Consider the following 27,219-nt stretch of genomic DNA (forward strand, 5'->3'; position numbering starts at 1 on the left):
GACCAAAAACAAAGGACTGTGAAATTAGACTGTGTGCATTTGTATAATTTAGGCATAGCCTACCAAATACATTTTATTTAAATAAATTATTCCTTTGAATTCTTTTAGGGAGTATGCAACTTCAGGAGAAGTCATGTTTAAACAAAGTATCTCTGTTTTTTTTTCCTCAAAAATCTCAAACCCAAACAAGATGTATTTAGTCTAAAAGCAAAGAAAGTGAAATAGTAGCTAGCCTGAAAATTTTCTGTGACACTGAAAAAATAAAATGCTTCAAAGATGCCACATACGTCTGTGTAAAATCATATTAAATAAGTTAGCAGAACTGAAGAAAAATGGCTCTTACTCATGTCAATCTATGTAAGATAACCTGTGATTTAGATTTACATTCTTCATTAATGGTGACATTCATAGATCTTAATGTAAGTAATTAAATGGTATATTAGATGTTTGTCTTTTACAAGAGAAGGGATAAAGAAGATAAAGTGTGTAGGGTTAAGGTTCCTGGAGATTTGTCTTTTCTCATTCAGTCACAGTGGTCTAGAACATTTGCCTGGCTTCTTCAGATTAGTCAGTCTTGTCTGTTACCAGAGCTCAATGCCTTCTGTCATTTTCTTTTTAGTTTAATTTCAGAGATGGCTTTGTATATAGCTCCCTGGAGACTTACGCTGACTAATCCCCCTCTGCTGTAATTAAGGGGGGGGGGCAGGGGGGAAAAGGGAAGGAAGTCATAAATAGGATTTATAAAGGGAAGCTTTTATATTGAATTCTGAGAGCCACATTTTTATAGAACATGAATGCTGAACCATTCTAAAAGGATTTGCTGGAAATTTAATTTAGGGTCTATGGCTAAAAGGGCACCTTTGCAAACTTGCGTTCGTATTCATTCACCTCATGTTCTGTAAAGGCAGTTTCATCAATATCAAGTGGGCATGTTTCAGTCTCCAAAGACTGCCAAATAACATGCAGTACCCTTCTTAGCAGTTCAATATAAGAATAAAAAAAATTTACATAGACAGGTGGAAAATACAGTAAAATGGTTTAGTTTTCTGTATTTCCTTCCATCTGTTTCAACAGATGCAGAAAAAGTCATGAAAAAAGCAATTAATATAAATACAGGAATCAAATAGCATTTTCATAATTTCTTTTGCTGATTCTTCATATTAAAAATTCTTCCTCTATCTCCAAGTCATCCTAGCACTATTCACAATAAATAATTTATTAATTATAATTATTAACAAAAAAAAATTTGCATAGCTACATATTACACAGAATTTTCTGATTATCTTCTGTTCAGAATTTAGGCTAATACTGTTTTGATTTAACCAAGTTTTGGCGGTAAGTAATGCATAGTAATACCCTAACAACTAACATACATCTGAGCACATGTAAAACTGATCAGTGATTGTTCACCTGTGTGAAATATTTATATAAAGGTATTATCTTGGAGGAAAAATGTTAATATTCTCACTAGTTTCCTGAGCTTTTGTTGCCCTTGATAACCTTTTCTCCTGCATTAATATACAACCTCAGTGAATAGTTTGCAAAAAGGGAGAAAGCTGTCTGAGGCGTGATGGCTGAGTAAGACCTACTATCTAATCTCTAGGTTGTTAATGCAAATTTAGTCCAAGTGGACCATGTTCATTATAGTTTGGTGACTCTGCTGTTTTCTTTTAAAATCATCATTAGTTTGTACACTTTCTCAAATAGCTTCATACTTGGACATGATGGGGGTTTTTTTTGAGAAGCTCTTGTAGGGAATCTTTGGTCTGAATGTTACTTAAGCAGGGCCAAGCCCTTTTTCCCATCCAGCTGAGGCTCAGTGCAGTGTGGATAGTGGTTTTCCCTATGTGTCCCTTTTACACACTAGCAAGATCCATTAGCAGGGACATTTGGGGCTGCCTGTGACACAGCTGCATCTGCTGTGGTAGTTCTGTGGATAATAAGCTTTTTCTTCATGGCTTTTCAAAACAATCTGCTCATTTAAGAAGAAGAGAGAAGGAAAAATAAAGGAAAAATGAAGGAACAGAGAAGGAAAAATAAAAAGCATATTCAACTTGAACATGACCTCTCAGGGGAAGGAAAGAAAAACAAAACAAAACAAAACAAAAACAAAAACAAAACAAAAAAAAAAAAAAACAACCAAAAAAAAAAAGACCAAAAAAACCCAAAACCAAAAAACCAAACAGGAAAAAAAGAAGTGCTACTAAGGTTTGAAGCACTTGAAGAATTCTTTAAAGAAATCAGTTCTGTGCTAACCTTTTTTATTTAACTGTCTTTTCTGTTGCTAAGTTTCATTGATCTTTTAGCCATGATTGGAAGTGACAGGAATTAGTTTTTATTGATCGGCTTTCCTTTGCTTGAAACAGCTTTATTTATGTTAAAGCATGTCTCCCATACCTATTTACTTAATGGTAAGTGTCCTGTTGTCTCTACATGTATGAGTGACTGCTGAGAGAGGTAATTGCGTAATTTCTTTTAATTTTTTTTTTATTTAAGGGTAAACTGAAAGTGTACCAAGTCACTTCAGTGCCTTTTCATGTTCATAGGGAATTGGTGTATGAAGTACTGTGAAAAGTCTTTTTGTGGCTATATTCACTGATATAATTATCAAAAATATATTCTAATAAGCTGCTTTGTAAGCTTGATAGGCTCTCTAAAGAGTCTCCTCTCAAAAGCAAACTTAGAATATCCACGCAAAAAAACTTGAAGAAATGACAAGGTAGGGCTCTGCTGAGGGCGGGCGAGCTGACAGGGGGGTGACAGTTTGCACTACCAAAATGGGAAAACCCAGAAACCAGCTATATGAACTTAATGAGGAAAAAAACCCAACTCACCAGAACTGGAAGTTGCCCCCTTTTGTGAAATTACTCCTGCTTGCCTACATCCATATGGGGGATGCAGGGAATGGCATGGGATGAGCTCCACTTCAGTTCCTGGAGAAAGATGATTTTGAGTGTCATTGTTGACTGTTGTGGTGGAAAGGGATAATACATTGGGGATTTAAATGAAATGCTTACTCTCTGAGTTAGAACAGTCTTATTTAGTGTGATTTCTGACTGGACATTTGTTCTCTTTTTGTTGTAAATGTATTTATTTGTTTTTTTCAAACAAAAAGTGTTACAGGCAGATTAATGGTTCATAATAACAAAACATTTTACTAGCAATCTAACTTACTGCAGTGTCAGTTAAATAGTTTCATAATCCCTAAACACAAGATCTTCTCACCATTCTTCTAAAACAATTAAGTTTTGCAGTGCTCCCAGGAGACTAGCATCTTCCATCTCTACAGGATAAACTCCTAGTTCCAGATTTGTGGTCTTTTACTGTGACTGCCCACCCTAGACGTACAAATCTGGGGACTGTCAGCCCAGGCGCCACTGGTGACCTGCACTGCTGCTGTGCAATATGAAGATCTCACAGATAGAAAGTTAATTTCTACGGTGAATGGACAAGGCTAAGTCTGTGCACACCAATTGTGCAGGGTTTTTAAAATGTAATGCCTGTAATATTAGTGAGTAATGCTTTTTCTAACCATTTCTGACAGGATTTTCAATCTGGTTTATCATTTCAGCTTCGTTATAACACTGCAAATATATGACTTGTTACAAGGAATGAAATAATTAATATCCTGGGCTTTTGTTTTGACCTAAAGTTTGGTAGCTATTAAAATCACCACATTGCTTCCTGAACGCATCATCATTTTGCAGACTTCCCCCCGTGATGTGATAATGCTGCAGATCTCTAGTGCCAGGCATGAAGCAGGCTGGGAAGGGAGCTGTGTGGCTACATTTTCCATTACAAAGAATGGCCCTGGCATTGCTGTGAGGCATGACACTGTTGTAGACCCCTTCTTTGTTATGAGTTGAAAATTCCTGTCTAGAACCTGTGTACTTGCATTAAATTGCCACAGTAAAAAAGGCATTGATGAATTTGTACAGGCAACACAGGAACGTACAAGGTATCAATAGCCTCTGGTGTGTGAGGTCTCTTCCCCCACCCCCTAAGGAAAGAAAAGAGGGAAGAATCACCTATTACCTTGTGTTTCAGCCTAGTCCTTGTGCTTATACAAACCATCCTCTGAATTCCCTCAAGGATATCACATTTATGCAGTTATTTCTGATATGAAATCACAGGCAAAGTGATTACTGGGAGGGACCTTACATTTCTGCATGCTCTTTTCTGTAGAATGGCCAGCTCATGATTACCTGTAGGCAGGTCATTATTTAACTTTGTTCTTCCAAGACATTATAAATAATAGCACTAATTTGTATGTGGACATTTGTATATTACATGGCAAGATAGACAGTTAAGACCTGACTCAGCTGTAACCAATAACCTGCAGTGATCCTACTGAAATTGCAGCGAAGAGCCAGGCAGACTTGTACTTCATTGTGTCTTACGTTTAAAACCCTACCGCTAACTTCAGGGTTGTTCTGCCTTTTGTAGGCGGCTTCACTCCAACTTCCTGCACTGCGACTGCCACCTGGCCTGGCTGTCTGACTGGCTGCGGCAAAGGCGCACCATCGGGCAGTTCACCTTCTGCTTGGCACCTGTGAACCTGCGGGGCTTTCTGGTGTCAGAGGTTCAGAAAAAGGACTTTGTCTGCTCTGGTAAGGATGCCAATTATTCATTTATTTATCAGTCAATATCTACCTATATTGATATTCACATAGAAACTATGAGTGGAAAATCACTATGTTGTGTTTAAGTGCCATTCTCTAGCAGTCCTGTTTGTTTTTATCATTGCTAAGCTGTATGGGAGTAGATCAAATAGTTAATTTTTTCAGCTTTATAAGAATTATTGGATTCCAGTTAACATATCAGTTCTCCAATTATTTTTTCTACTTTAGCATTGCCAATGATACCAGCATAAGAAATCAATTAAGTGTGGATAATTTGGTATTTCTCAAGGGAAGAGATCTATAGCTGACTGGAATACCAAAGAAAGGAAATAGAAAATGCTAATCTGACTCTGTTGAAAAATGATTGGGCTATAGAACATGAGGAGCAGATTTCATCCCAGGGACTGAAGCAGGATTCTTAAGGAGCCAGTGCACTTCACTGTTCTACAGGTTTCCACACTGATAAATGAGGCTGATGATACACGGCCAACTCACAAACTACGTGCCTATATATTGGGCCTATTCATCACATCTCTGGAACTGCACTTTTGTGATAGAAATGCATTGCCTTAAAAGAAGAAGAAAGAAAGACTAAAAGAGAGAGAGAAAAATGGAAAAATTGGGGAAGGAAATCTCTGAAATAAAAGAAGAGATATGACATGGCAGGGTGCATGGTGTGGAAAAAAATAAGGAAGAAACCAGACAGAAGTCTGGAGATAGTTTTGCAGGCCAAATGCTAAGTAACACAGGGAGCTTGTTTCGAAGCCGATGAGAGTTCTAATCTTGATAGACTGTGAGTCTTGTGGTGTTGTGTCCTTATCTCTCACAGCCTGTGAGCCCTAAAGCTTTATCCTTATGGTACATGGGTTGACTGATGGAAACACAGTACAAGTGCCCATGGTAGAAATGTTTTTAGGAATGCCTTTTTTCTTCAATTTCACTTATATGTGTCAAAGAAAGAAAAAAAAAAATGGAGTTAGAGAAGAAGGGTACGATCCCCTTAACTATACCATGGATGGTAAATTAATGCCCAGCCAGCCCTGCGTGTGTGCAGAAAATGTTATGGGCACATGGAAAATGAAGTTGTACACCAGTGATTTTTGTGACGTGATTTTCAGGAGTGCTGAGCAGCTTTTACGCAGTAGTGGAGATTTGATGATGCCCAGAATATCTGATAATTACATCAGAAGTTCAACTAAAAGTTTAGAAATCTGACAGTCTTGGGAGGGGAAAGATAAAATAAATGGATGAATGGATGAAGCTATTAGCAGAATCTAATTTTACCAAAGAGGCAACCGCAGTATTTTTTTCTCATGAAATGAAGTTTCAGATGGGGCATGAGTTCAGCTATTTGGATTCATGATACAGTGAAGTGAGGGAAAAAGAGTTGTTTAAATCAGGACAGGAGATAATAATTGTTAAATGAGAAACGTAATGTGACAGTACTTATCTAATCAGAGTTTTCTGTGCAGACTATGACTTCCAAAAAAGAAAATGGTTTTAAACACTTGCCTGTTGGACCAAGAACATAGAACTCTCAAGTTTTTCCTGCATTTTTTTTTAAATAATAAAAATTAAAGGAAGGAAACTTCCAGTGAGACAGTCCCATCAACTGTATCTCCTAACCATCATTTTGGAAATTAAATACACTGAAAAAGAAATGTATTGAAGAGCTCATTTTAGTGTAGAATATAGCAGAGAACTCAGTGAGTGCTAGTTTGACAAAAAGCTACATGGACAGCTAGTTTAAAGAGGATATAGATCTTCTGTGCTCCTTATTACAGTTCTTGTTCCTGATTTTACAGCATAATTTGTTCATGTTTGACTATGAAGTCAAACCAGGACAGGAGGTGAATAGTGAACTGAACTTGTCCCTCTGCACAGGAATTTTATAAGATCTAAGCTTAAATGAATCACTGTAACCAACCTCAAGCTGGCAGTGAAAGCTGCCTTTGCATTGTATTTATGAAGAGCTGAAATACAATGTAGTGAACTACTCAGTTTAAGTATAGGCTCAGCATTTCAAGCACTTGTGTTTTTATGGCAGTGGTAATATCATCACAGCAAAAGAAAACGCAGCTTTTCCTCCACTGTAAAAAGGGCTTCTTTAGAACATTCCAGTTCAAAACTTGTGCTGTTGCATGCTTCAAAGGAGAAAGAATAGAATCAAATAATTTGGAGAAAGAAAAAAAAATAAATAATTTGGAGAAAGAAGAAAAACATCCATGAAAAACTGACTTCTGGTTATTCTTTGAACCCTATGCAAGAATAGGTTTTTTTTCCTAATTTTATGACAAATGTTCCTTTCAAAACAAATTTTGAATGCTATATACCAAGGAATACCCTAAGTTGAAAAAGAAGTGAAACACTGCTAGAGAGGTGCCATAACTGGAACCCAAATTGCTTGATTCCTTGTGGACACTATGCTACCAGTTTTGCACAGTGTTGTTTATCTCTTTTTAGGTGCAGAGTCTCTCAAGATAACGTTGCTGAAGTCAGACTTATGTGCACATATATCTGTGTAAACTGAGTCACACTTATGTCAACTGAGAGTCAGTCTTTCAAAAATGTTGTTCAGCTTGTGCACATAAATTATAAAAATGTTAATTGAAATGGTACTTGTGTGCAAATTGTGAGCAGTGGAAAAGCAATTCCAGGTTTCACTTGTTCATGCCCATGAGCATTTGGCTCAGAACTGTAGGTGAACTTGTAGGGTTAAATAGTGTGTAGTTGCCTGGAGAGAGGTTTGCAAATACCGTCTAATTGCATTTGTGCATTTGTGGAAAGGCATTAATAGAACTGAGCCGAGTTGGGACTAGAGGGCCCCTCACCGCTGGGGAAGAGTGCTGAGAACTGCTGGCTGTCCTGTCACCCACCAGAGCCTTCTGGACAGCTTCTTCAGGAAGCTGTCCTCTCCTCATAGGAAAGTCTCTCCTCCAGAGCCACCCCTGACAGGGCAGCCTTCCTGGACCTTTGCCTTGAAGCCATCTGTTCCCAAAGAAATCTCCAAACAGACATTTATTTCCTCCTGCACAGCTGCTTATTGAGCTCTGGGATGTTTGGTGAGACAGTCTCCTATAAGTCAGTATGTTGCAGAAGGGGAAATTGTGTGGCACCAGAGGATGAGTGCCCCTGTTGATGTGCTGCACATAGGTGCGTTTCTCCTCTCTCCACTATGACCTTACAATTCACTGCTACATTGCTGTGACAAGAGAAAACAGTATACTAAGCAAAGAGTTCTTGTCAGTTGAAACACTATGTGCACTCTGATCCTTGGGAACTGTTTTATATTCCTGTAGCTAGCAGGGAAGCATCTGGGGGTGCTGACTAATGCTCGGTACCTCTTAGAGCCTTCCAGTCTTTGCTTGGATCAGACCCAGATTCCTTCCATGTTCAGATGTTTCACTGTTGAACTGGCTTCTCTAACTCTGTCTGTCTCAAACACGTAGACTCTCTCTCTCTCTGCCTATTTGTCTCTCTTGTCCTCCTCTGACCTCCTTAGGAGAGTAATTTTATTTCATTTTCCTCTCATGTAAGTTTTATTATGGCTCTTCGATTTTTCTTCTACTTTTTCTTATTGAAGTTGAAATTAATTTACATATTGATCAGTTATGTCAAGTCATAATGTGTTTTCTCACCTGTGTTAGTGTGGCTGTAAACCTTTGCAAACTGATGCAGTGGGTTCATGAAGTTATACCATCAGTAGCACATTGGTCTTTTCAGTGTTCTGTGCAGGGCCCACCGAGTGACGCTATTTGGATTTTTTTACGATTATATGAATCATTCTGGGTTTCCTAAGGATATACATGAGAAAATATATATGCATCTGAACTGCGTGTTAGAATAAAGCAGAAGCATTCAGGAGCATTGTGTCTTGTACTGTGATGTGTAGCATACTTCAGCCGCTGCTGTCCGCTGCTAGCTGCTGTCAGAACAGCTCAAACGTCATCAGTTCTCAACTGGCTGCTCGCAGAGGAGATGATCTGGTAGGTAAGCAGGCAGAGACAGTGAGTTGATTGCACCGTGTGGTGGAAGAAAGTTGATTTTTCTCTTTTTCTGTTGCTGCCCATTTAAAGGTGCAGGTTGATACAGATTTGCTATAGTTTTGGCCAGTAGCTTGAGGTATTCTTCAGTGGACAGCATTTACAATGGAGTATAAAGATTGAATGAAATTTCTTAGAATAGACCAGACACTTACAGAGCAGATAGTTAATGAATTCATGTTTTTTTCATGTAAGTCACACCAGATTCTAAAACCTGACATTAATTTGGAGCTGATTTGTCCTGTATGCCTTGCAATATGAAATTTAGCAAAGTTTAAATGTAAAATATGTGATTTTTAATTACCTTCCTAAGATAGTTTTCTTAAATAATTAAACAAGCATTGTAGAGAGAGAAGCTGGATCCATAAAACATTCTTTTTTTCATTAGAATGCATTTTCTCTGATTCTTGATCTTTCATTCCCATTTGGAGAATCTACAAGAATCTCATGAAAATCAAGATATATAATTTGGATAAAATAAGTTAAAATTCAGTCTGAAATTGATGTAAGAAATCACTAGCAGAGCCAAGTGTCTAGTGATTTCTGGCTAAATAAACTGATACTGATTTTAAGAAAATAGTTCATCGTCTCAAATCTCGGTTGAAGACCTAGAGTTTCTGATTCATACGGTGCTACTGCAGCTGAGGTATAATAAAGAGGAATATATGCTAGCTTCCTGCTGCTTAATGCAGACTGGAAGCCATAATGAGGAAGCAGATTTGTTTGTTTAGGTGAGGTCAAATGATCTTAAAACATAGCTGTTACTCTGTCCCAGACCACAAAACTCAGTGAATTGTCTTGTTCCATTTTTTTTCCTAATAACTTCATAGCATATTATTGAGGAGACAACCAACAATGAGTAATGAATAAAATAGCATTCCTCAAGCTCAGTTTCTTAATGAGAACATTCAGAGGATACCAAAGGAAAAGTGTGTGGGGAGAGGAACTCCCCCCAGTCTGCTGCTATTTAAAAGACTGTGCAATAGTGTATTTGCATAACTAGCAGCAGGTCTGCTGCTTTCAACATGGGACAAGGAGGTGCTGCCAGCACAGAAGATTGGTGCTCCCTGGAAACTAAAGAGCAGGGATGACTATTTGCTAATGATGCAGATTTTGATAGTGCTAGGGGGTAGCAATTGCTCCTGAGGGAGCAGGGCAGTTTCTCTCCATGCAGTCCATTCCTGTTCATGCAGAGAAGGGCTGCTACTGGCCCTCAGTTTTAATGGTCACAGGAAGCTGGGTAACCAAAGTGGGAGGAGCAGACGGAGGAGGAGGCCTTTTTCTCTGTGTGGGTGAACGGTCACTTTCTGCTGTGTGGGATGCCCTCATTCTGCAGCTGTGTTATTGCTTTTAGAAGTGAGCTTAACCATTTCATCTAACTTTGACCTCTTTCCAAAAGAGTGACCTGTGAGTCATTCTAGACGAATAATATTTTCTCACTGTTAAGTAGGTTCATGCTTTTTGTAGCTGTCAAGAGACCCAACAACTCCTCTTACAATGGAGTCTGTGCAGGACATTCAGTGTTGTATGACTTAAAAGCCTTTTGGTAAAAATTGTGCTTTCAGTTTGGTCTTAGAAATTTTTTGTTGAACTCTGATAGAATTTTTACTTCCTGTTATAATTTGCTACCACAAATTTAATACTGACATCTCATGTAAAGAAACATTTAAATACTGTGTATTTGTTAGTTGCTCCTCAAATGACTCCTCCTATAGGACATTTGGAGAGACACTAATCACTGTTTATCGGAGTTTAGTTTTTGTTTCTATTAAGTGTCTTAATACAAATGTAAATTTACTCCAGCATTAGCAGTTACGTTGTTTTCTCCTGTAAGAATGTACTTGAATTGCTTCATATGTAAGTTGCCACATAAGGTGTTTTCATTTGGGGGACCATCTTGCAAATCCGAGGAATAAATATGTATTTACTCAAGCACCACCAAAGCTGAAAATTGGCTTTAAATTACAACAAACTTAGTTTTAATGTCCAAAAATGATGTCTTACCTTTTTCAGTATAATTACCTTTTTTCTGGAATTCGCTTTTCCCCAGAGCAGTATGTGTAGCTCTTTAATGCTTATTTAATGATGGCAGGTTGGGGTATAATTATCCAGCCACTGAGCTTTTGAACTTTTGCTGTAAGAAAAATAACATAATTGGGGTTTATGTTAATGTCCAAAACCAGTGGCTTGTTTTATTACTAGTAGGTTGGTAGTATTTTGGTATGCAGTGGATGCGCGTCAGGGTGGTCTGTGCTGACACAGATGGGTACCACAGCCTGGTTCTGAGCTAGTGCGCCCAGAGCAGTGGTGTTCAACGCGAAGAAACAGGGCTGACTCAGAGTATGTGGCTGACCCTTTGTATGGAATCTGCAGACTTTTTCTGTTTGATTCGTACAAGCTGGATCCTTGTACCAGCTACTAGGAAGAAAATTAACTCTATCCCAGATGCAACTAGGACAATACTCAATAAGAGTAATTAAAAAAAAGCATAGAGCTGCTTATAAAATGACTGCAGAATTCCATAAATGAATAGGTGGCAAATACAAAGGTCCGTACAGTCGATATCAGATTCATATAAATGTTTACTGCCAGTGAAATTTAGTGATGTAGGTGCATTACAACCATGGTGGGCTGCCCATGACTGCCAGACACCCAGTTGCTCTCACTCACCCTCCTCAACAGGACTGGGGAGAAGGTCAGGCCTGTTCCAGAGCCTCTCCCCTCTCCTTGGTCTCTGACTTTGCTGCTCCCAGGGCTGTTCCTCACACTTTTTTCTTCACTCCTCACTGCTTGGCACCGCTTCACCCTTTCTGAAACACACTTTCACAGAGGCAGCACCAGCTTCACTGAGGGCCGCAGGGCTGCTGTGGAACTGGCCAGAATTGGCGGGAACTGGCTGTGGCCTGCAGCAGGGCCGCTGTGGAACCGGCGGGAACCGGCTTTGCCCTGCAGCAGGCCCCTGTTGCCCCTCTGCACCAGCAGTCCGTACCCAAACTGAAAGTATCTCCTGACTTGTTGAATTAATTCCTTGTATTTGTAGGCAAATGTGATTAGATCAGAAGAGCTATAAGAATTTTATTCTGTAAGTTCCAGATACCGTAAAGAGCTTGGATATACCAGAGGTCTCTTGCAAAAGACCAAAGGCAGCAACCTCAGGCTGTCCCAGGAGAAAGACAAGGAAGGTCACTATTGCCTTGCATTCCTTAGCGTGTTCCAAATGCCAAAGAATTTGGTCCAAGGAACTCTGTGGAAGCTCTGGGAAGGGTGCAGCGCCTCACATCAGTCCTTGCTTGCTCATCTGGACAAAAGTGCTTCCTCACTGCAGATCTGGCCATTGGGTGAGCTCCTGACCAGGCTGGAGCCCATGGGGGTCCTTATCAGTAGAAATGTCGCATTCTGACAGGCGTCACCTACATAGCTGTGTCAGTCTGTGATGCTGCTGACCGCAGTGAATCCCATCTTCCTCCTCCTCCGAAGGACACCAGCTTTTGTACTGAGGCAGGTCAAGTCCTGTGTTGGCTGCAGCAGGAGGCAGGCACACTTTAAAAACAACAAAGTGAATTGTGTTTAAAAAGCCCTTTTCCAATACCAGCAAATCAATCCCCAGGGACTCAAAGCATAATCTTAAACTATTTTTATCCCTTTTGTAACTTTATTAAACTTCATCATAAAACAGGTGAGGTTCCTTAATGGATAATTTGTTTAGACGGCCATTCCACAACTATACTTCTTTCACAGGCTTACAATTGATCATGGCCATGATCTATCATTTAACCTTGTACAGGTGGCATCCTTTCACTTAAATAATTTATCTTCCTCTTCATTTTTAAGCTTGAATATATTTATAAGTCACTATTATTTCTGGACCTATTTTTAAATGTCACTTCATATGGCACCTTCCAGACTGCTGATACCAATTGTGGAATTGGTGTTAACAAGATGCCATTTGAACTGCGGAAGAACATCTTTCAAGACTATCTAGCAACATTATATTTTTTTTAGTCTTTAGCCTGTTTTGGAAGAACAAATAGTATACAAACCCCAAGAACCAAATACATGCTGACAGCCTTCCTTGTGGTGCAGTGGTCAGAAAGTTAAATTCTGGCTGCTTTTAGGAAGTAATCCATGTGTTGACAAGGCTGGAGAAAGACCTTCAAAGAAAGGCTCAGACTGGGCCCAGGCCATAGGAGACATTCAAACTCTTAACTTTTCAATCCCTCTTATGGAAGACGTAGCTGGAATAAATTTCCTGAGAGGAAACCAACTTTGTCATAGTTTTTAAAGGACTTAAGTTGTATCAAAGATTCTGTTTTATTAATCCTTCAGAAGAACAAATCTACCTATTAAGCCTCAGTTGTTATAGGTGAGCCTGCTTCTTTGTTCTATCTGCTTCCATTTTGTTTAGAAGTATCCCATACAATTTTGGTACTATTATTGTTAATTAAATAATTCCAGTTTTAGTGCTTTAGGATAAGACAATGTGAAGTAAGGTCTGATTTTCAATGGTGTTACTTTACTGATATTTTTTGACACATGTAACATAATTTTTTGTAGAATATAGTAGGCTTCATACATTATGCCAGACCTTCCTTTCACTGCAGTTGGCTATTTCCTTTTTTATTCCTCAATATTTGTTTGTAAACCCATTGGTGTTGGCTTTGCCTACAGAGCAGTTGTGCTCATGTGCCATGAATTTTTATCAGATAAATTTACTGTTTGGGAATGTTCAGCAAAACAGTGAACTTGAAACAAATAATGAATATTCATGACTAGCTAATTTTTTTGTACCATGAACTTGATAGTATTAACTTCATCAGCCAGGGGCTGAAGTCACCAATCATAAATACTTACTGCTGTGTTCAGCAAAAAGCTGTTGAACAACTATAGATGGAAATATTTACAAAAAACATTTGCTGCACATTCCTGTAGAATAAACATATTTGTACAAATTTTTCTCCATCAATGGAATATTTGTCATCAACAAGGGATGCTAACTTTGCAGATAGTTGTGATTGACTTGCCAATACATACCTCTCTGCAGGACTGTACACACTCAAGTGTATTCTAATACTGGGATGCAAACACCATTCAAGAGCAATGTATCTGCTTTTGGTTTCTTTTTGAGACTGAGTTTAGTGGAAAGTGTAGTTCATGTAGTAGTAATTGATTTCACGTGTCCCAGCATTGTAAGAAGTTCCAATGGGTTATTTAATTGAACCACAAAAGCTCATAATATATCCACAGATATGCAATACTTGTAGTGTTTTGTTTATTGATCAATAATTTCATGTCTGCTACACTTAAAATGGTTCAAAGCCACCACAGATTTTGAACTGGTAAATTCTGTCAGATTTATCTTAAAAACCATTAATAATTTGCATAAATAACTAACATTTTCTTGGTGGAAAAGGACTGTAAAGCAATTGGAAATTGGATAGGTGAGGAGGTAATAAAGCACACTACTTAGTATGCTGTAATTGGGTGTCAATGCAAATGAGATTATTTAGTTTATTTAGTCATTGCAAAATTTATTTTAAATGCCTGTGAGATTTGAACTGTTCAATTATACACCATAACCATTCTATCCTAATTGTAATATCAGCCTATTTGCTGTTCTTAAAAGGCTAGAGGCCAATGAGATGCTTATTTGAAAAAAATGCTTAATTTCTCTTTAAACTGCTGGGTCCTAAGTATCTCCCCAGTCTCCTCTGTCACCCTAACCCATAGTCTGACACTGTAAAATAAAGTGGTGCAGGCCAATGTCAGGCCATATATTAACTACCATAATCACTGAGGCTGTCATTCCATCACATCAGGAACAAAAAGTGTAGTAATTTTTGTTAATTGTATTCCTATCCTAGCTTCTATGTTTTGTTAGTGTTGGGTTTTTAATAGCCAAATGTGTAATTGATTTGATGATTTTTTCTCTTAGAGAAAAATATAATTAACATGGTGAACTAGTGCTGCTGTGTAACAGAAAGTCTGAAATGACAAGATGACAGATAGTAAGAACTTCAGAAGGGAAAGAATATAAATGCAGCTGGCTTGTCTATGGCCATTTCCTTTTGTTGCATCCACGCTGAGGAGTTTACTGCACTTGTGAAAGATACAAATGGGATTCTGAAATATTTTTGCTTTTCCTGTGTCTTTTCTTTTGAAGAAGTATTGGCAGCAAAAGGAAAATTAATTTTTAGATGTCAGATATTCTTCTTTAGAGGCTGTATCGCCTTGGGGCCTTTGATCTATCTGTATGCTTATACTCTGCATACCTACAAAAATCATACCCAAATTTTAGGTTTAAAGACCTTTAAATTCCATAGCCTTCTTAGTCTTGTCTTCTTGACCAGTCCTTTCTTCACCAGCTCTCCACAACTATACAAACAATAAACTGATTAAGTGCTTTTGGATTTTTTTGTGCTTTAACACTATAGATCTGCTATGGAGCTAACAGTGGATCCTCATTTAATTGAAGCAGTTAAATCAAAATCAGATTTGAAATTCTGTTTATAGCATTATTCAAGAAAACTTTACCTTAACAGATGACTGTGTAAGAGATGATGGAATATATGCTAGATGCCTGTTGAGTGTCCATGTGTAATACAGTATTTTGTTCTTTGCAAAGGCAAAACTTAAGCAAAAGCATTTGTTAATAATGACAGCAATTTATGGACAGCGTTTTTATTTCATTAAATTTTTCAGAAATCCACAGGACAGATCTGCTTTTGCTCATTAAGAGGAAAGAATTGCACCAAATATAGATGCCTGTATTCAGCATGGAATCAGAAGTATTATTACTCTTAAGCACAAAATGTCAGTCAAAAGTGGCAGAAACTATTACTAGAGTGCTCTGCAACACTGCATCGTACAAAATGTGGAGGTGATGAACTGGCTTCCACTGAATCATCTACTGCTGATTTAGATGCAGTAGAGTCAGGAACAGCCTCCTAAAACTCCAACTGGCAATATGTTTTTTGATGCTGTGCCCTAATGAAAAGGGAGTGTACTACTGCTTCTCTAACCCACAGTGATATGTTGTAGTGTTACAACTGTGCAAAATGGAATTTCCCCTCATACAAAGCTTTCTCAGAAAGCACATCAGACATGTGATGATAAAGGGTGCGTGGAAGATTTGACCTTGCTACCAACTTTCTTTTTGCCTCCCAGGGAGCAAGGATTGCTCTGAAGTGTTTCTTCCCAGTTTGATAGTTTCTCCTTATCCCTAAGAGCTTGCAATAGCCCGTTTGCACTTCTCTCGTTCTTCATTTTGTTTTGGGACTTGCACCACAGGGTGGGCAGACAAAGAGAAAATTTAAAACACTTGTGATCAGGTTGTAAGAACAAACCTCTTGTTCTTATGCAAACAACAGAGGCCTGTCTCATTTTGAGGAAATACAAACTACTTTTGGAAGTAATAAAGTTAAAATCTTACAGAAACTCTGTGAAAGGCAGAGCTGGCAATGCTGTTGGTGGTATGCAGCAGAGTTCCATTAGTTTTGAAGGAATTCTATTAATTCACAATGATGGTATGTCTGCCCTGCATTTCTGTAGTCAGAAGACAGACCCAAGAGAGCTGCTTGTCCTACCTGTTACACATGTACATGTTTAAACAGTGAAGTTGTGTTGTTGTTGTTCAAATAGGTGCAACTTAAATACTGTATTACGCACCTGGGTTTATATGTAAACTATGTCAAGACAATGTCTAATAAGATTTTGAAACTGGAACAAGTCAAAGTTCAAGTTGCCTGTTAAATATAGGTTTGATTTTTTGGGCCATATGTGTTAGGATTTAGAAGTTAAATACATTATTGGACTATCTTTTACAGTAGATTTTTACTGATTTGATTCCATGTAGGGTGAAGCTGCTCTAATACTGACACCAGCTCTGTGTTGAGATAAAAGTCTGTTGCTGGTAAACTCCTTATCTGCAGCTGCTATAGAAGTTGGAAAGTGGGCTATAAATAAGTGTATTTTAGCAATGACAGAGGATCATTAAGATCATCTCATGATGAAAGCAGCTTCCCACTCTCATAAAGAATGAATTTGACTTCTACCCATGCCATAGATGTCCTGTGAGATCCATTTTTTTCCAAGATGGTCACTACCTCAGAAAATATTAATTTTGGATGCCTGAGTGGGGGTTGCAAGGTCTAGTCTACCAAAATACAGTCACTTACAGCTCTGATAGTCATCAAAAAAAGCTATATTTAAAACATACAGTGCTATGAAAGCCATATTTTTCTCCTGCTGCCCTGACAGAAAGTCAGGTGATGACCCAATTAAAAAAAATAAAATTCAAACCCAATACTTTAATTTGGCAACATTTTGTACCCAGTTGAAATGGTGTTCTTATACTGAAACTCAACAGCATACTTTAATATTAGGCAGCTCTGTCATCCCTGGCTACAAAATAATATTTCAAAGGGATGACCACCTGTATGAACTAAGGGAAAATCAGACAAACAGAAGCAAATTCACATTAGAATTCAATACCTTTCTAATGAAAGGCATGATTTTGTACTAATTGTCTTTTGCTTTCCAGGAGGGTGCCTTTGCAAGTGTAAAGTCACCCTGTAGAAGTTTTCAGCTGACATCTTTTCAAACTGTATCTGCCTTTCAAAATAATGATAGAGGTGCCACTGAATGTCTTTCTGATGTTGACTTTTCATTGCTATTTACAAGTCCTTAAAAATGTGTAGGCTTGCCATACAAGTTGAAGTTGTGCAAAGTTAAGGGCTACACCAGGGGTATGTAGACATAAATCAAGAGAGAAAATTCATAAGAATGTTGCATTTTTATAAAATTTTAATTGCCATAATGATACTGGATTGCAAATTCGTGCAAGCAAATATTTTTGAACTTTTGTTCACCTGCAGTTATAATTTATGGAAGTATGAATCATGGGTCTTTTTCCAAGACAAACCCCAAGAATGCACAGATTTGTGTATAGGTTTCCGTGTTTTCACGTGTATTTGTGATTTGGCAATTAGGATGTTTTAATTTTTCCAACAAAAAAACCAAATATGTTTTGGAATTATAATCTACTGAAGTCTAGAAAGACACCAGTTCTTCCTGTTTCTATTAAGATTTTGTCGCTTCTTACCAACACAAGCCTTCACATTCAGCCTTGTGTATCTGGTCAGAATGATACTTGAGGTTTCTTGTGTTATATGTACTTTAGAAATAGAACTCACCATAAATAAGTCAGTAACTGCTACATCTTGATAACCTCAATTAGTGTAGCAAAACCATTTTTCCTGTGTCTAAGTGTATGTATATATCAAAATTTTAAATGTAAGAATCATAACCATTTGAGCAAAATTGACATAATAGCTACATTTTCAAAAAACTTAATGACAATTAAACTTAAATTTAATGGATTGACTAGAACGTATATAGAGCAATGTCATCATGCTAAACCATTGCTCTGTAAGTAGTTTATTGTCTTTCACAGGAATTATTAGATTAAGCAAGGATTTGGAGGTTTGAATTCACATTTTTCTGAATTCTTCATGTGTTTCCATTAACATTGTCTTATATTGAAAAAAACTAGCTTTATATTTCAAGTCTTTATGCCATAACAGGTTACCTCATTTCAAAAACATAAGTCATCACTAATGACAGTCTTCTCTCAGTATGGAAAAATACTCAAGGAATGTTTGTGTTAAAGATAAGTTTTGGAAATACTATTTGATCTTAAGGCTTATTTTTAAAACTTTGAATAAATTGATATGGTTGATCATGGAGGGGACCAAAGAAGCATTCACAAGAGAAAGAGATTCACAAGAGAGTCGAGACTGAGCAAGAATAAGAACACAATAATCTTTTGCACTTTTTCTCTGCAGTTGATTTGTAGCACATTAGATTCACTGAATCCAAATAAATTATTACTTAATATAGTAAAAGGATCTGTAAAACTCAGAGGCTGATGTATTTTGTTGTTAAAATCTCAGGTGCTCATTTTTCAAAACTAACACTTAATGTTTTCATTATGTCTCAGGTTCCCAGTCTGAACCTCCGTCATGCAGTGCCAGTTCCATCACTTGCCCATCTGCCTGCACCTGCAGCAACAATGTAGTGGATTGTCGAGGAAGGGGCTTAACAGAAATTCCAGCTAACCTACCAGAGGACATCTGGGAAATGTAAGTGCCAATGTTATGCACCATTCTTTTCCATGTGTGTCCGTTTTTACTCCATGTCATAGCCTCCTGTATGGAAGAAAGGCACATTTTGAAAACTGTTCTGAGCAATTGTCAGGTATATTGTAGTTGTCCTCCACTTTAGTTCTTTTGATTTAAGGGTTCAAATGTTCAAACCATTCTTTAATGTAAATTAAGATGTTGTTTGAAGTCCCTACCCCAAAGCAAGATGACGTTCTTGGTGTATTATGTTCAGATTGTGTTTACATGTCACAAAACTGGGATTACAGTTCCAGAAAAAGGAAATACACAGGTTTGGGTTTTGGCATTTATTTTGTTGTTGTTGTTGTTGTTCTTGTTTAGTTGAATTGTTTAGGGTTTAGTTGGTGAATTCCCCAAGAGATGGAGGGATTTCTTGTTAGCTTGGTAGGATGCATTTGTAATGAACTGAAGTATGACATCAGGACACATTGTCCCTGCTGATTTTACTTCTGTCTCTTGCACATTTTATTATATTCTTTAAAACTTTTTTAAGTTTTTTGTGTTGTGAGATCAGATAGTGATTTTATAGACTGGTTTGTAATTCCTTTAGGAACTGAATCTATTTTTGTGGTCATGACTTCATACTACTGTAGTCCTGAAATAATGTTACATTAAAAAAAAAGTTGCTTTTGGTTAGTCCATAGGGAATGACGATCACTTCTTTTCCTGTTTAGGTGCTTGTCATACAGAGGTTACTGAGATCCAACCAGCTATTATAGTCTACATAGTGTGGATTCAAGTATCTGTATAGCAACTGGACTCATTCAGCTTCTTGTTGCTATAGAAATACGGCTACATAGCAAAATTGAGTAGGATAAAGCTTGAGTTGAATTGCTCATATGTAGCCTGGCCCACTGTGATGTGCCAGGAATGTGACGATTACGGCCAGTGAAGATGATGTGCAATGTTGTTTGCTGGTGATCTGATCTACACTGCCATTCCTATAAGTCACTTTATCAGTTGCTTTTATAATTTAATAATCAACTCACATTTGTTTGGATTGCTACCTCAGCACAACAGTTTAGAGGTAGCTTGCACTTGATTGTGCATCTTCACAGAAAAAAAAATTATTAGAAATGAAAAAAAACAAAGAATAAACAACATCTTAAAATTAACATTGTTTAGAATGTATCTAGAGCATGTAAAAATGTTTACAGGAAATACAAACTCTTATGCAAGCTGTTCTGAATGCCCATTACCTGCTTGCTTTCTTTCTGACAAAGTTCAGAATGTATCACTTGGGTTCATTTCTGGTATATTGTGGCACACAAAATATGCATGTCATACTTGTTTTTCTGTGCCTGAAAGTCAGTTAAAGTTATCCTGAAAATATAGATTGTGTTTGGCATACTAAGAATATTCAGTGTTTAGTTCTGTGTCAGATTCTGTCAGATGGAGTACAAATTTTCAAGAGTGGCTGAAATGGTTCAATAATAAGATGCAGAAGATAAAATTGTGCCAGACCTGCTCAGAAATTAGAGTTGGGCTAGGAGAATTGTAAAATTTTATTTTGTAGCATTGAAGATGCTAGCAGAAATCAAATTGTCTTTGTGGCTCCATGCCAGAGTCACACAGAGAGCAGTATCTGCAGGAAGACTGAGATTGGTGTGCTACAGCATCCCCCTGGCAGCTGTGCACCTCAGTGTGAGAAAGCAAGTGAAACTGTTCACCTTTAGTGTGGTTATAATAGCATCGAGTATCCAAGTCCTGTCTCCTTTTTGGTTGCTGTAGCCCCCAAATCTAGTCCCTGTAACTTGTGGTAAAAGCTTAGAACTTTCCTTAGGAGAGCAAAAAGTGAAGGAAGGCTTGGAGAACCTTTAAGTTAGATAATGACGTAGCGAATCCAGATGCATCTAATGTTTTAAGAAACTTCCATAACCTGGAGGTTATAAACCTTCTAGATCCATAGAACACATATAAAGCTCTTAGCTCACTATTTAATGATTTAGATCTGTCAGACTTCTTGCATTTTAGGCAGTACTTATTTGAGTCTTTGTCTGTAGATAAACCTCTTACATCACTCTAATCCTACACATATGCTTTGCAGTTCAGAGGCACCTCACATGGAAGTAGTTCTGCAGAACTTCAGAGTGTAACCCTCATCAAAATATTTATCGCTCACTTTCTGTGGATCAATCCTGTGAAGACTTCATTTTTATGGAATAGATATATATATATATAAATAAATAGAAGAACTTCTATCAATTTACGATGAGGGTGGTGAAACACTGGCACAGGATGCCCAGACAGGTTGTGGATGCCCCATCCCTGGAAAGACTCCAGGTCAGATTGGATGGGGCTTTGAGCAACCTGCTTTAGTTGATGATATCCCTGCTCATTGCAGGGTGGTTGGACTAGATGACCTTTAAGGTCCCTTCTAACCCAAACTTTCCAATGATTCCATGATTCTATCAGAATAAGTCTTAGCAAGTGACATCACTTACATACATTTTTTCCTACTGGTAAAATGGTATTTACATTTGGTAAAAGTACTAGTAAAAAAGAACAGTTAACCTTATACACAAGGGTGAAGTAATACATATTCTCATATAAAGTAAAGGATATAGTCACATAGCAAATTGTTTCTGGAAAGATGGAAGAAGCTGCCACAGTGTTTTCCTGGAAAATTCCGGACATAAATTCTTTTGACCAAAATAGCCATTCTGGTTTATGCAGAAGTCTGTCATACTGCTCAGAAATTCAGTTTGTTTGAGGCTGCTCTCAGCTTATTCAATATAAAAGCCATCCAGAGGTCTGGTTCCATCTACACATTGAATGACTATCTTTTGATTTTATATGATAGGCAGAGTAGTACTCTTCTGCTGTAGTGTTATAGCAATGGGACCAAGTAAATTCTCTTTCCATGCTGCAACCCACATCCCTTGCTCTCACACAGCAGTACTGTTGGGGTTTTTCCCTTGGGATTTATCCCCCATGACTGACGTTTATTCAGACCCTTGATACAAAATGTGGCTATGTATTGGTGCTGCCTGAACACTTCCTTCTGGACTCTGTAATCCTATGATATGATCCTTGTAATCTTTCGGAGGTCTGACTCTTACTAGAAATGATGTTCCTCCTATGGAATATAGGGTACCGACAAACTACGTGACTAGGTTGCTATGACAGAATCCTGAAGGATATTACTTGAAATGGTGTATTTTTCATTCAGCTGTTTCTGTCTAGCATTGTAAATAATCATTCTGCTAAAATACATTTCCCCCATAGGCTATAGTCCATTCATAATATTTATATGATAGTATTAAAATGCTGTGCCTTCCTCAGTTCCTTTTGGGGCACTTCCAAATTCCTTTGCTTGATTATTAGTTGCATTCAGATACAGCTTTCTAGTTCTTGTCTTTCCCCTTAACTCAGTATTTCTTTGTAAGCCAAATTGTATCTAGTAAGAACCCTTGACTGACAAACTGTTCAACAAAAATGAAACACACAGCTGTTACTCTAACACGGTTATTAAAGGTGACCTACATTTCACTCTGTGTTTTGGTATTAATTAAAGATCTTTTACCCAGCCTTCCTGTGTTTCTTCATTAACATGGGTAGGCAGAACCTTCTCAGACAAACCTGCCAACAAGTCCTAAATTTGTTTTTGTTGATAAAAACCTATCACAAAACAGGCAACTCGCTTGTCATGGAACATAAACCAAGTATCATATGATGCTAATTTTCCCTTGCTGCTGACCTCCTCCACATGTGAGTTAGAAGTCTGTTGTGTTACTTTATGACACCTCTCCCTGAGGTGCATTATCCTGAAGGCCCTCACTGCAAGAATGTTTTATTATTAAATAAAGAAATTTAGGAAAACTTGAAATCCATATCTCAGCCTTGCTTTTTCATAATTTCATAAAATAGGTAGCTAGAATTTACACATGCAATTCATGTTTTTCTATAAAGCCTCTTGTTCAGGGGGAAGCTGACAGCAGCAGCCAAATTGACTGAGGAAAAACGAGTTACAAGAAATTGAAGCTGAGGAATACAGACTGTGTATTGAATATTATAAAAGATTCTCTGCTTGTAAAATGGTTCTCTTGTGTTTTTCAGAGGAGGAATGATAGTGTTTGTTATAGAGAAACACGTGAGAATAAGCACAGAAAAGTTTTGCATGAATACTTGAACGAAAACAAAACTCATTAAGCACCTGGAGGCATTTGCTGAAAAAGAAATGCCAAAACAAATATGGCTTGATGGTTTACTGGTAAATGAACAATATAGTCATTTCACTACATTGGAATGGTATCTACAGTAAAAGGAGAAGTTTGCATTTATTTAGAAACGGTGAGAGAAAATGCATGCAAGGTAAAGAGGGAACATAGTGTGAATGCAGAATGGACTTGACCTTGGAGGAATATAGGGAGGAGGGATGACGTACAAACTAGTAGGAGACAAAGTCTCCAAAGAATCTGTTTTTCTGATCAGACTTGATTGCAAGCTTGCAACCAGTGCCTGCCAGACTGATGACAGCCCAGCTTGTAAAGACAGCAAAGCCAGGACAGACCTGTTAAATCTAAAAGCTACCAGCTGTGTCTGTGAGAGTCACTACCCTGCAGCTTGTGGGAGCCTGGAAGGGTGTTGTGAGAAACAGGCTTGCCACAACAGCGGATTTCACTCAGCATGTGGTTTGGGCTGTTGTTGGCTCAGGACATTGGGCTGGGTGGATCTGAGCTCTGGCACGCTCTGCCCTTGCTCAGTCATTAGTGTTTGGCTGGTTTTACACTAGGGAAAGGACAGCTTTCCTGCACTTGCAGATGTGGGGCACTAGGAGTAATGGCATTGCTAGCCCTGTCTGTATTGTTTCAAACACTATTTGCTTCAACATGCTGCCTGCCAGGTTCTTTTGATGCCTCCCAGTGCTGGAGAGTGATCAGTAACTCCCCATTACTCATTTCTCCATTTTACTATGCTTTTCCTCTGTCCCTTCTCTAGAATGAAGTTTTCATGCTGTTTGTCTATCTCAGACTGATCTACTTATTTTATTTTATTTTTTATGGATTGCCACGAAAAAGGCTGTACGTTAGGATATTAATTCTGGGCAGCTTTTATCTGAGAATTCTGTACACCTTAAAAAAGTGGAGCAGGCACTACTATTTCTGTTCTACTGAAACTATTGTTTCGTAACGTGTGCAGGACCTTCCTGAGCGAAGACAAGGAAGAGCACACCAAAGGCTGGCCCTCCTCCTGCTGTCTGTCCTAGGGTGCGTGGTGGAGGGTGCTCAGGCTGGGATGCCCAGAGCCAGGCAGGCTCCTGGGCTGCCCGAGCAGCAACCAGTACTGGCACTGGGCACTGCTTTTCTGAAGGATCTTCAGATTGTGTAAAAGAAGGATTTGATTAATTGCTAATGCTAAGGGCTGGATTGTGGGTTGGGACAGAAACTTGAGGGAATAAAGACTAGCTGGGCCCAGTACAGAAACTGTCTAGAAAAGAAAGCTGAACTCAAATGAGGAAACAACAAAAAGTATGATGAGATTGGGAACAAAGAAAATCTAGTCAGGTTGGTAGAAGTTCTGCAAGTCTGAGAAATTGAGGAATAATTGGTGATAAGGCTCGAGATTTCTGGTAGTGAGCCTGGGATACAAGCCATGCAGGGTGGGCTTTGGGGATGTGGCAGGAGGGCTGGAAATACTGGGTGGCATGGAGCAGGGCTGGGCAGGCTGTCAGGCCAGGACACGGGTGTGCAAGTAAAGATAGAGCTGAGGAATCTCTTCCCACCAGAAACCACACATATCTTCCAAAGCCTTTTTGCCTTGTCACTGTGTACTGGAGAAATCCAACAACAATTTGCTTATCTTTGTCCCTGTGAACTAGTGACCATCTATGCAGAGATTAATAAACTAGACAGGGATTTACTGTTTTAACTCCTGCTGTTCCAGTTAGACGTCAATATACTTTTGTTACATGAGTTTCCTTGTGATGGAATCAGTTATTTCAGCTTTTGTTTTTAAATCCACCATAAAAAAAAATTTAAAAAAATTTGATAATGCCAATGGTCATGTTTGTAGCTGCAGTGTTCATTCAGTGCTTTTGTATATATTTGTTGTGGTATGCACTTTATTTACAGCATAGTCTCATGTTGCTGTTAAAAGAGTGAGTTTGTTTCTTGTTGTCTAGGGATGCATCAAGGTTGTGTAGTGGTGGAGTCTATGTATATAGGATCTGTTTATTTGTTGCAGAAACAGGAAAATTCTGAAGTGGGGACTGTGGGGAAGATAATTTTGTGAATGCTGTTCAGAGAATTAGGTTGTATCTCTTCTTGCCAGTGGTTTTATTAATTGATTCTGGGCAAGTGACTTGCACAAACTTTTCATGGGTGGTCAGTCACTAGTGATGTAATCCTCAGTTTCTGGCTGACTCAGCTGAGATATGCAGAAGTGCTGAGAACTCACAGCTGCAGCAAAAGTCAATAGCAGCTATGCTTTGAACACGTTGTGCTGTGCAACGCTAATTACTTTGAAAAGCCAAGTCTCAGTCATCTGCAGACTTGTAAATCAAACTCCAGAATCTAAAGTATATCCTTAGACCTTTAAACTGATCTTAGATTTCAAACCTGTGCTTTTTCGTATCAAGCTTCCTTTATCACTGTTAGTTCACAATACTCTCTGTCTAGTGAGATTAAGAGAAATATAATTGTATAAACGAAGAGTAATGCTGGATAGGATGTATCTAAATCAGAAATTAGGACCTTTTGTTTAAATGCTGATGTAATTCCTCCAGACAGTGTAAAGAGGCTGACAGTCCCTCAAGGAAAAATGCTTAGGCACCTGTATCTGGTGATATAATAAGCACAACTTCCCGTCTGGCTTCTGAGCAAAGTAAAATAGGATGGCAGCCCTTCTACCAGCATCTAGGTTTGGTTTGAGGTCAGTTTTGAGTCACTTGTTCTATGTTGGTTTGTCATTCTCAGTATTGACAGCTGAATTGGTAACTGATATTTTTCTAGGTATGAGTAGTGCTTGATTTTGGTGCACAATTTCTACTCACAGGAAAAATGCTAGAGTCTGAGCACTAAGGAAAAATCTAGTGCACTTAACTGTTGGTTTTCTCATGGTTCTGTCAAAAAGGAAACAAACATACTTTTCTGCAAGAGAATCACTTTGAGAATTGCAGACATGAGGGTACCACTGTGTTGGGCAGCGTTGCAGACAGACCTGTAGACAGACAAGTTGTTGCTTTTGTTGCTTCCATGATTCTTTTTGGAAGAAATTACTTTCTCTGTTCTTCAGTACTTGTAGGAGTGTGTATTATAGGAGAGCGGGGAATTCAGCTCTGAATCTTGATGAAGCTTTTGTGATTTGAGGAAGATGCTCAACAAATTCTGGGCATTTAAATTACCGGTATATTGAATTTTCCACTGATTAAAATAAAGTCAGAAAAGCTATTATAAAAAGATTGAGCATTGGTAATCAATTTATTGTAATAAAATTATTTATTTCTGATATCTTTCAGCAATGAAGCTGGTGAAGGGTCTAGAGCACAAGTCTTATGAGAACTTTGGAACTGGGATTGTTTAGTCTGGAGGAAACTTAGGGGGAACCTTGTTGCTACAACTACCTGAAAGGAGTTGTAGCAAGGTGGGGGTTGGTCTCTTCTCCCAGGTATCAAGTGACAGGACAAGAGGAAATGGCCTCAAGTTACAGCAGGGGAGGTTTAGATTGGATATTAAGAAAGATTTCTTCATGGAAAGGGTGGTCAAGCCTGGGGACAGGCTTCCCAGGGAGGTGGGTGAATCACCATCCCTGGAGGTGTTTAAAAAGACATAGATGCGGTGCTTAGGGACAGGGTTTAGTGGCAGACTTCTCAGTGCTGGGTTAATGGTTGGACCTGATGATCTTAAAGGTCTTTTCACACCTAAATGATTCTATGATATAAATTATAAATTAACTGCCCCATAACATTTTAATGTATATTATCGATTTGCTTTGAAGTTCTCAGCTTCTTAAAGGCTTAACTTAAAAACTTAAAAGTTTTCTTTTTTCAGGAATATAAGTGTATAGAAACTAAAATTTGGGGATAGAGGAATGACAGTTCTGCATTTAACTTTGTTCTTCCTCCTAGAAGAAAATTATAATAATTTTCCCAGGCTTCCAGTAAATACTGTAGCTGAACCCAGCACAGTATTTTCGAACACTGTAATAAATGTTCCATAATTGCCTCTGGTGGCAAGTTCTCTGGCTAGGGAATCAGGTTGGCTCCTGTAGTTTAATCATATAATATGATTTTCATTCACTGTTGTAGTTTGGCTCTGGACAGCTTCATATGTCAAATCTGACTGCTATTTTCTGGATCTCACTAGGGAAACTGTGTCATTCAATATAAAAAAGTTTCTATTGTCAGCCCAAAAATATGTAGAAATTCTTCTATTC

At 38.2% G+C, this 27,219-nt stretch overlaps 1 protein-coding gene across 1 annotated transcript in view; it reads left to right on the forward strand.

Moving 5' to 3' along the window:
* SLIT3 (slit guidance ligand 3) overlaps positions 1-27,219 on the forward strand; it is a 529,407-nt gene that overhangs the window by 319,719 nt on the left and 182,469 nt on the right. Inside the window, exons 8-9 of the mRNA XM_080399320.1 lie at positions 4,427-4,610; positions 18,663-18,804. Coding sequence (XP_080255446.1) covers positions 4,427-4,610; positions 18,663-18,804 — 326 coding nt within the window. The remainder of the gene's footprint in view (positions 1-4,426; positions 4,611-18,662; positions 18,805-27,219) is intronic.

The sequence above is a fragment of the Falco punctatus genome (assembly GCF_963210335.1).
Source record: "Falco punctatus genome assembly, chromosome: 8".
NCBI lineage: Eukaryota > Metazoa > Chordata > Aves > Falconiformes > Falconidae > Falco > Falco punctatus.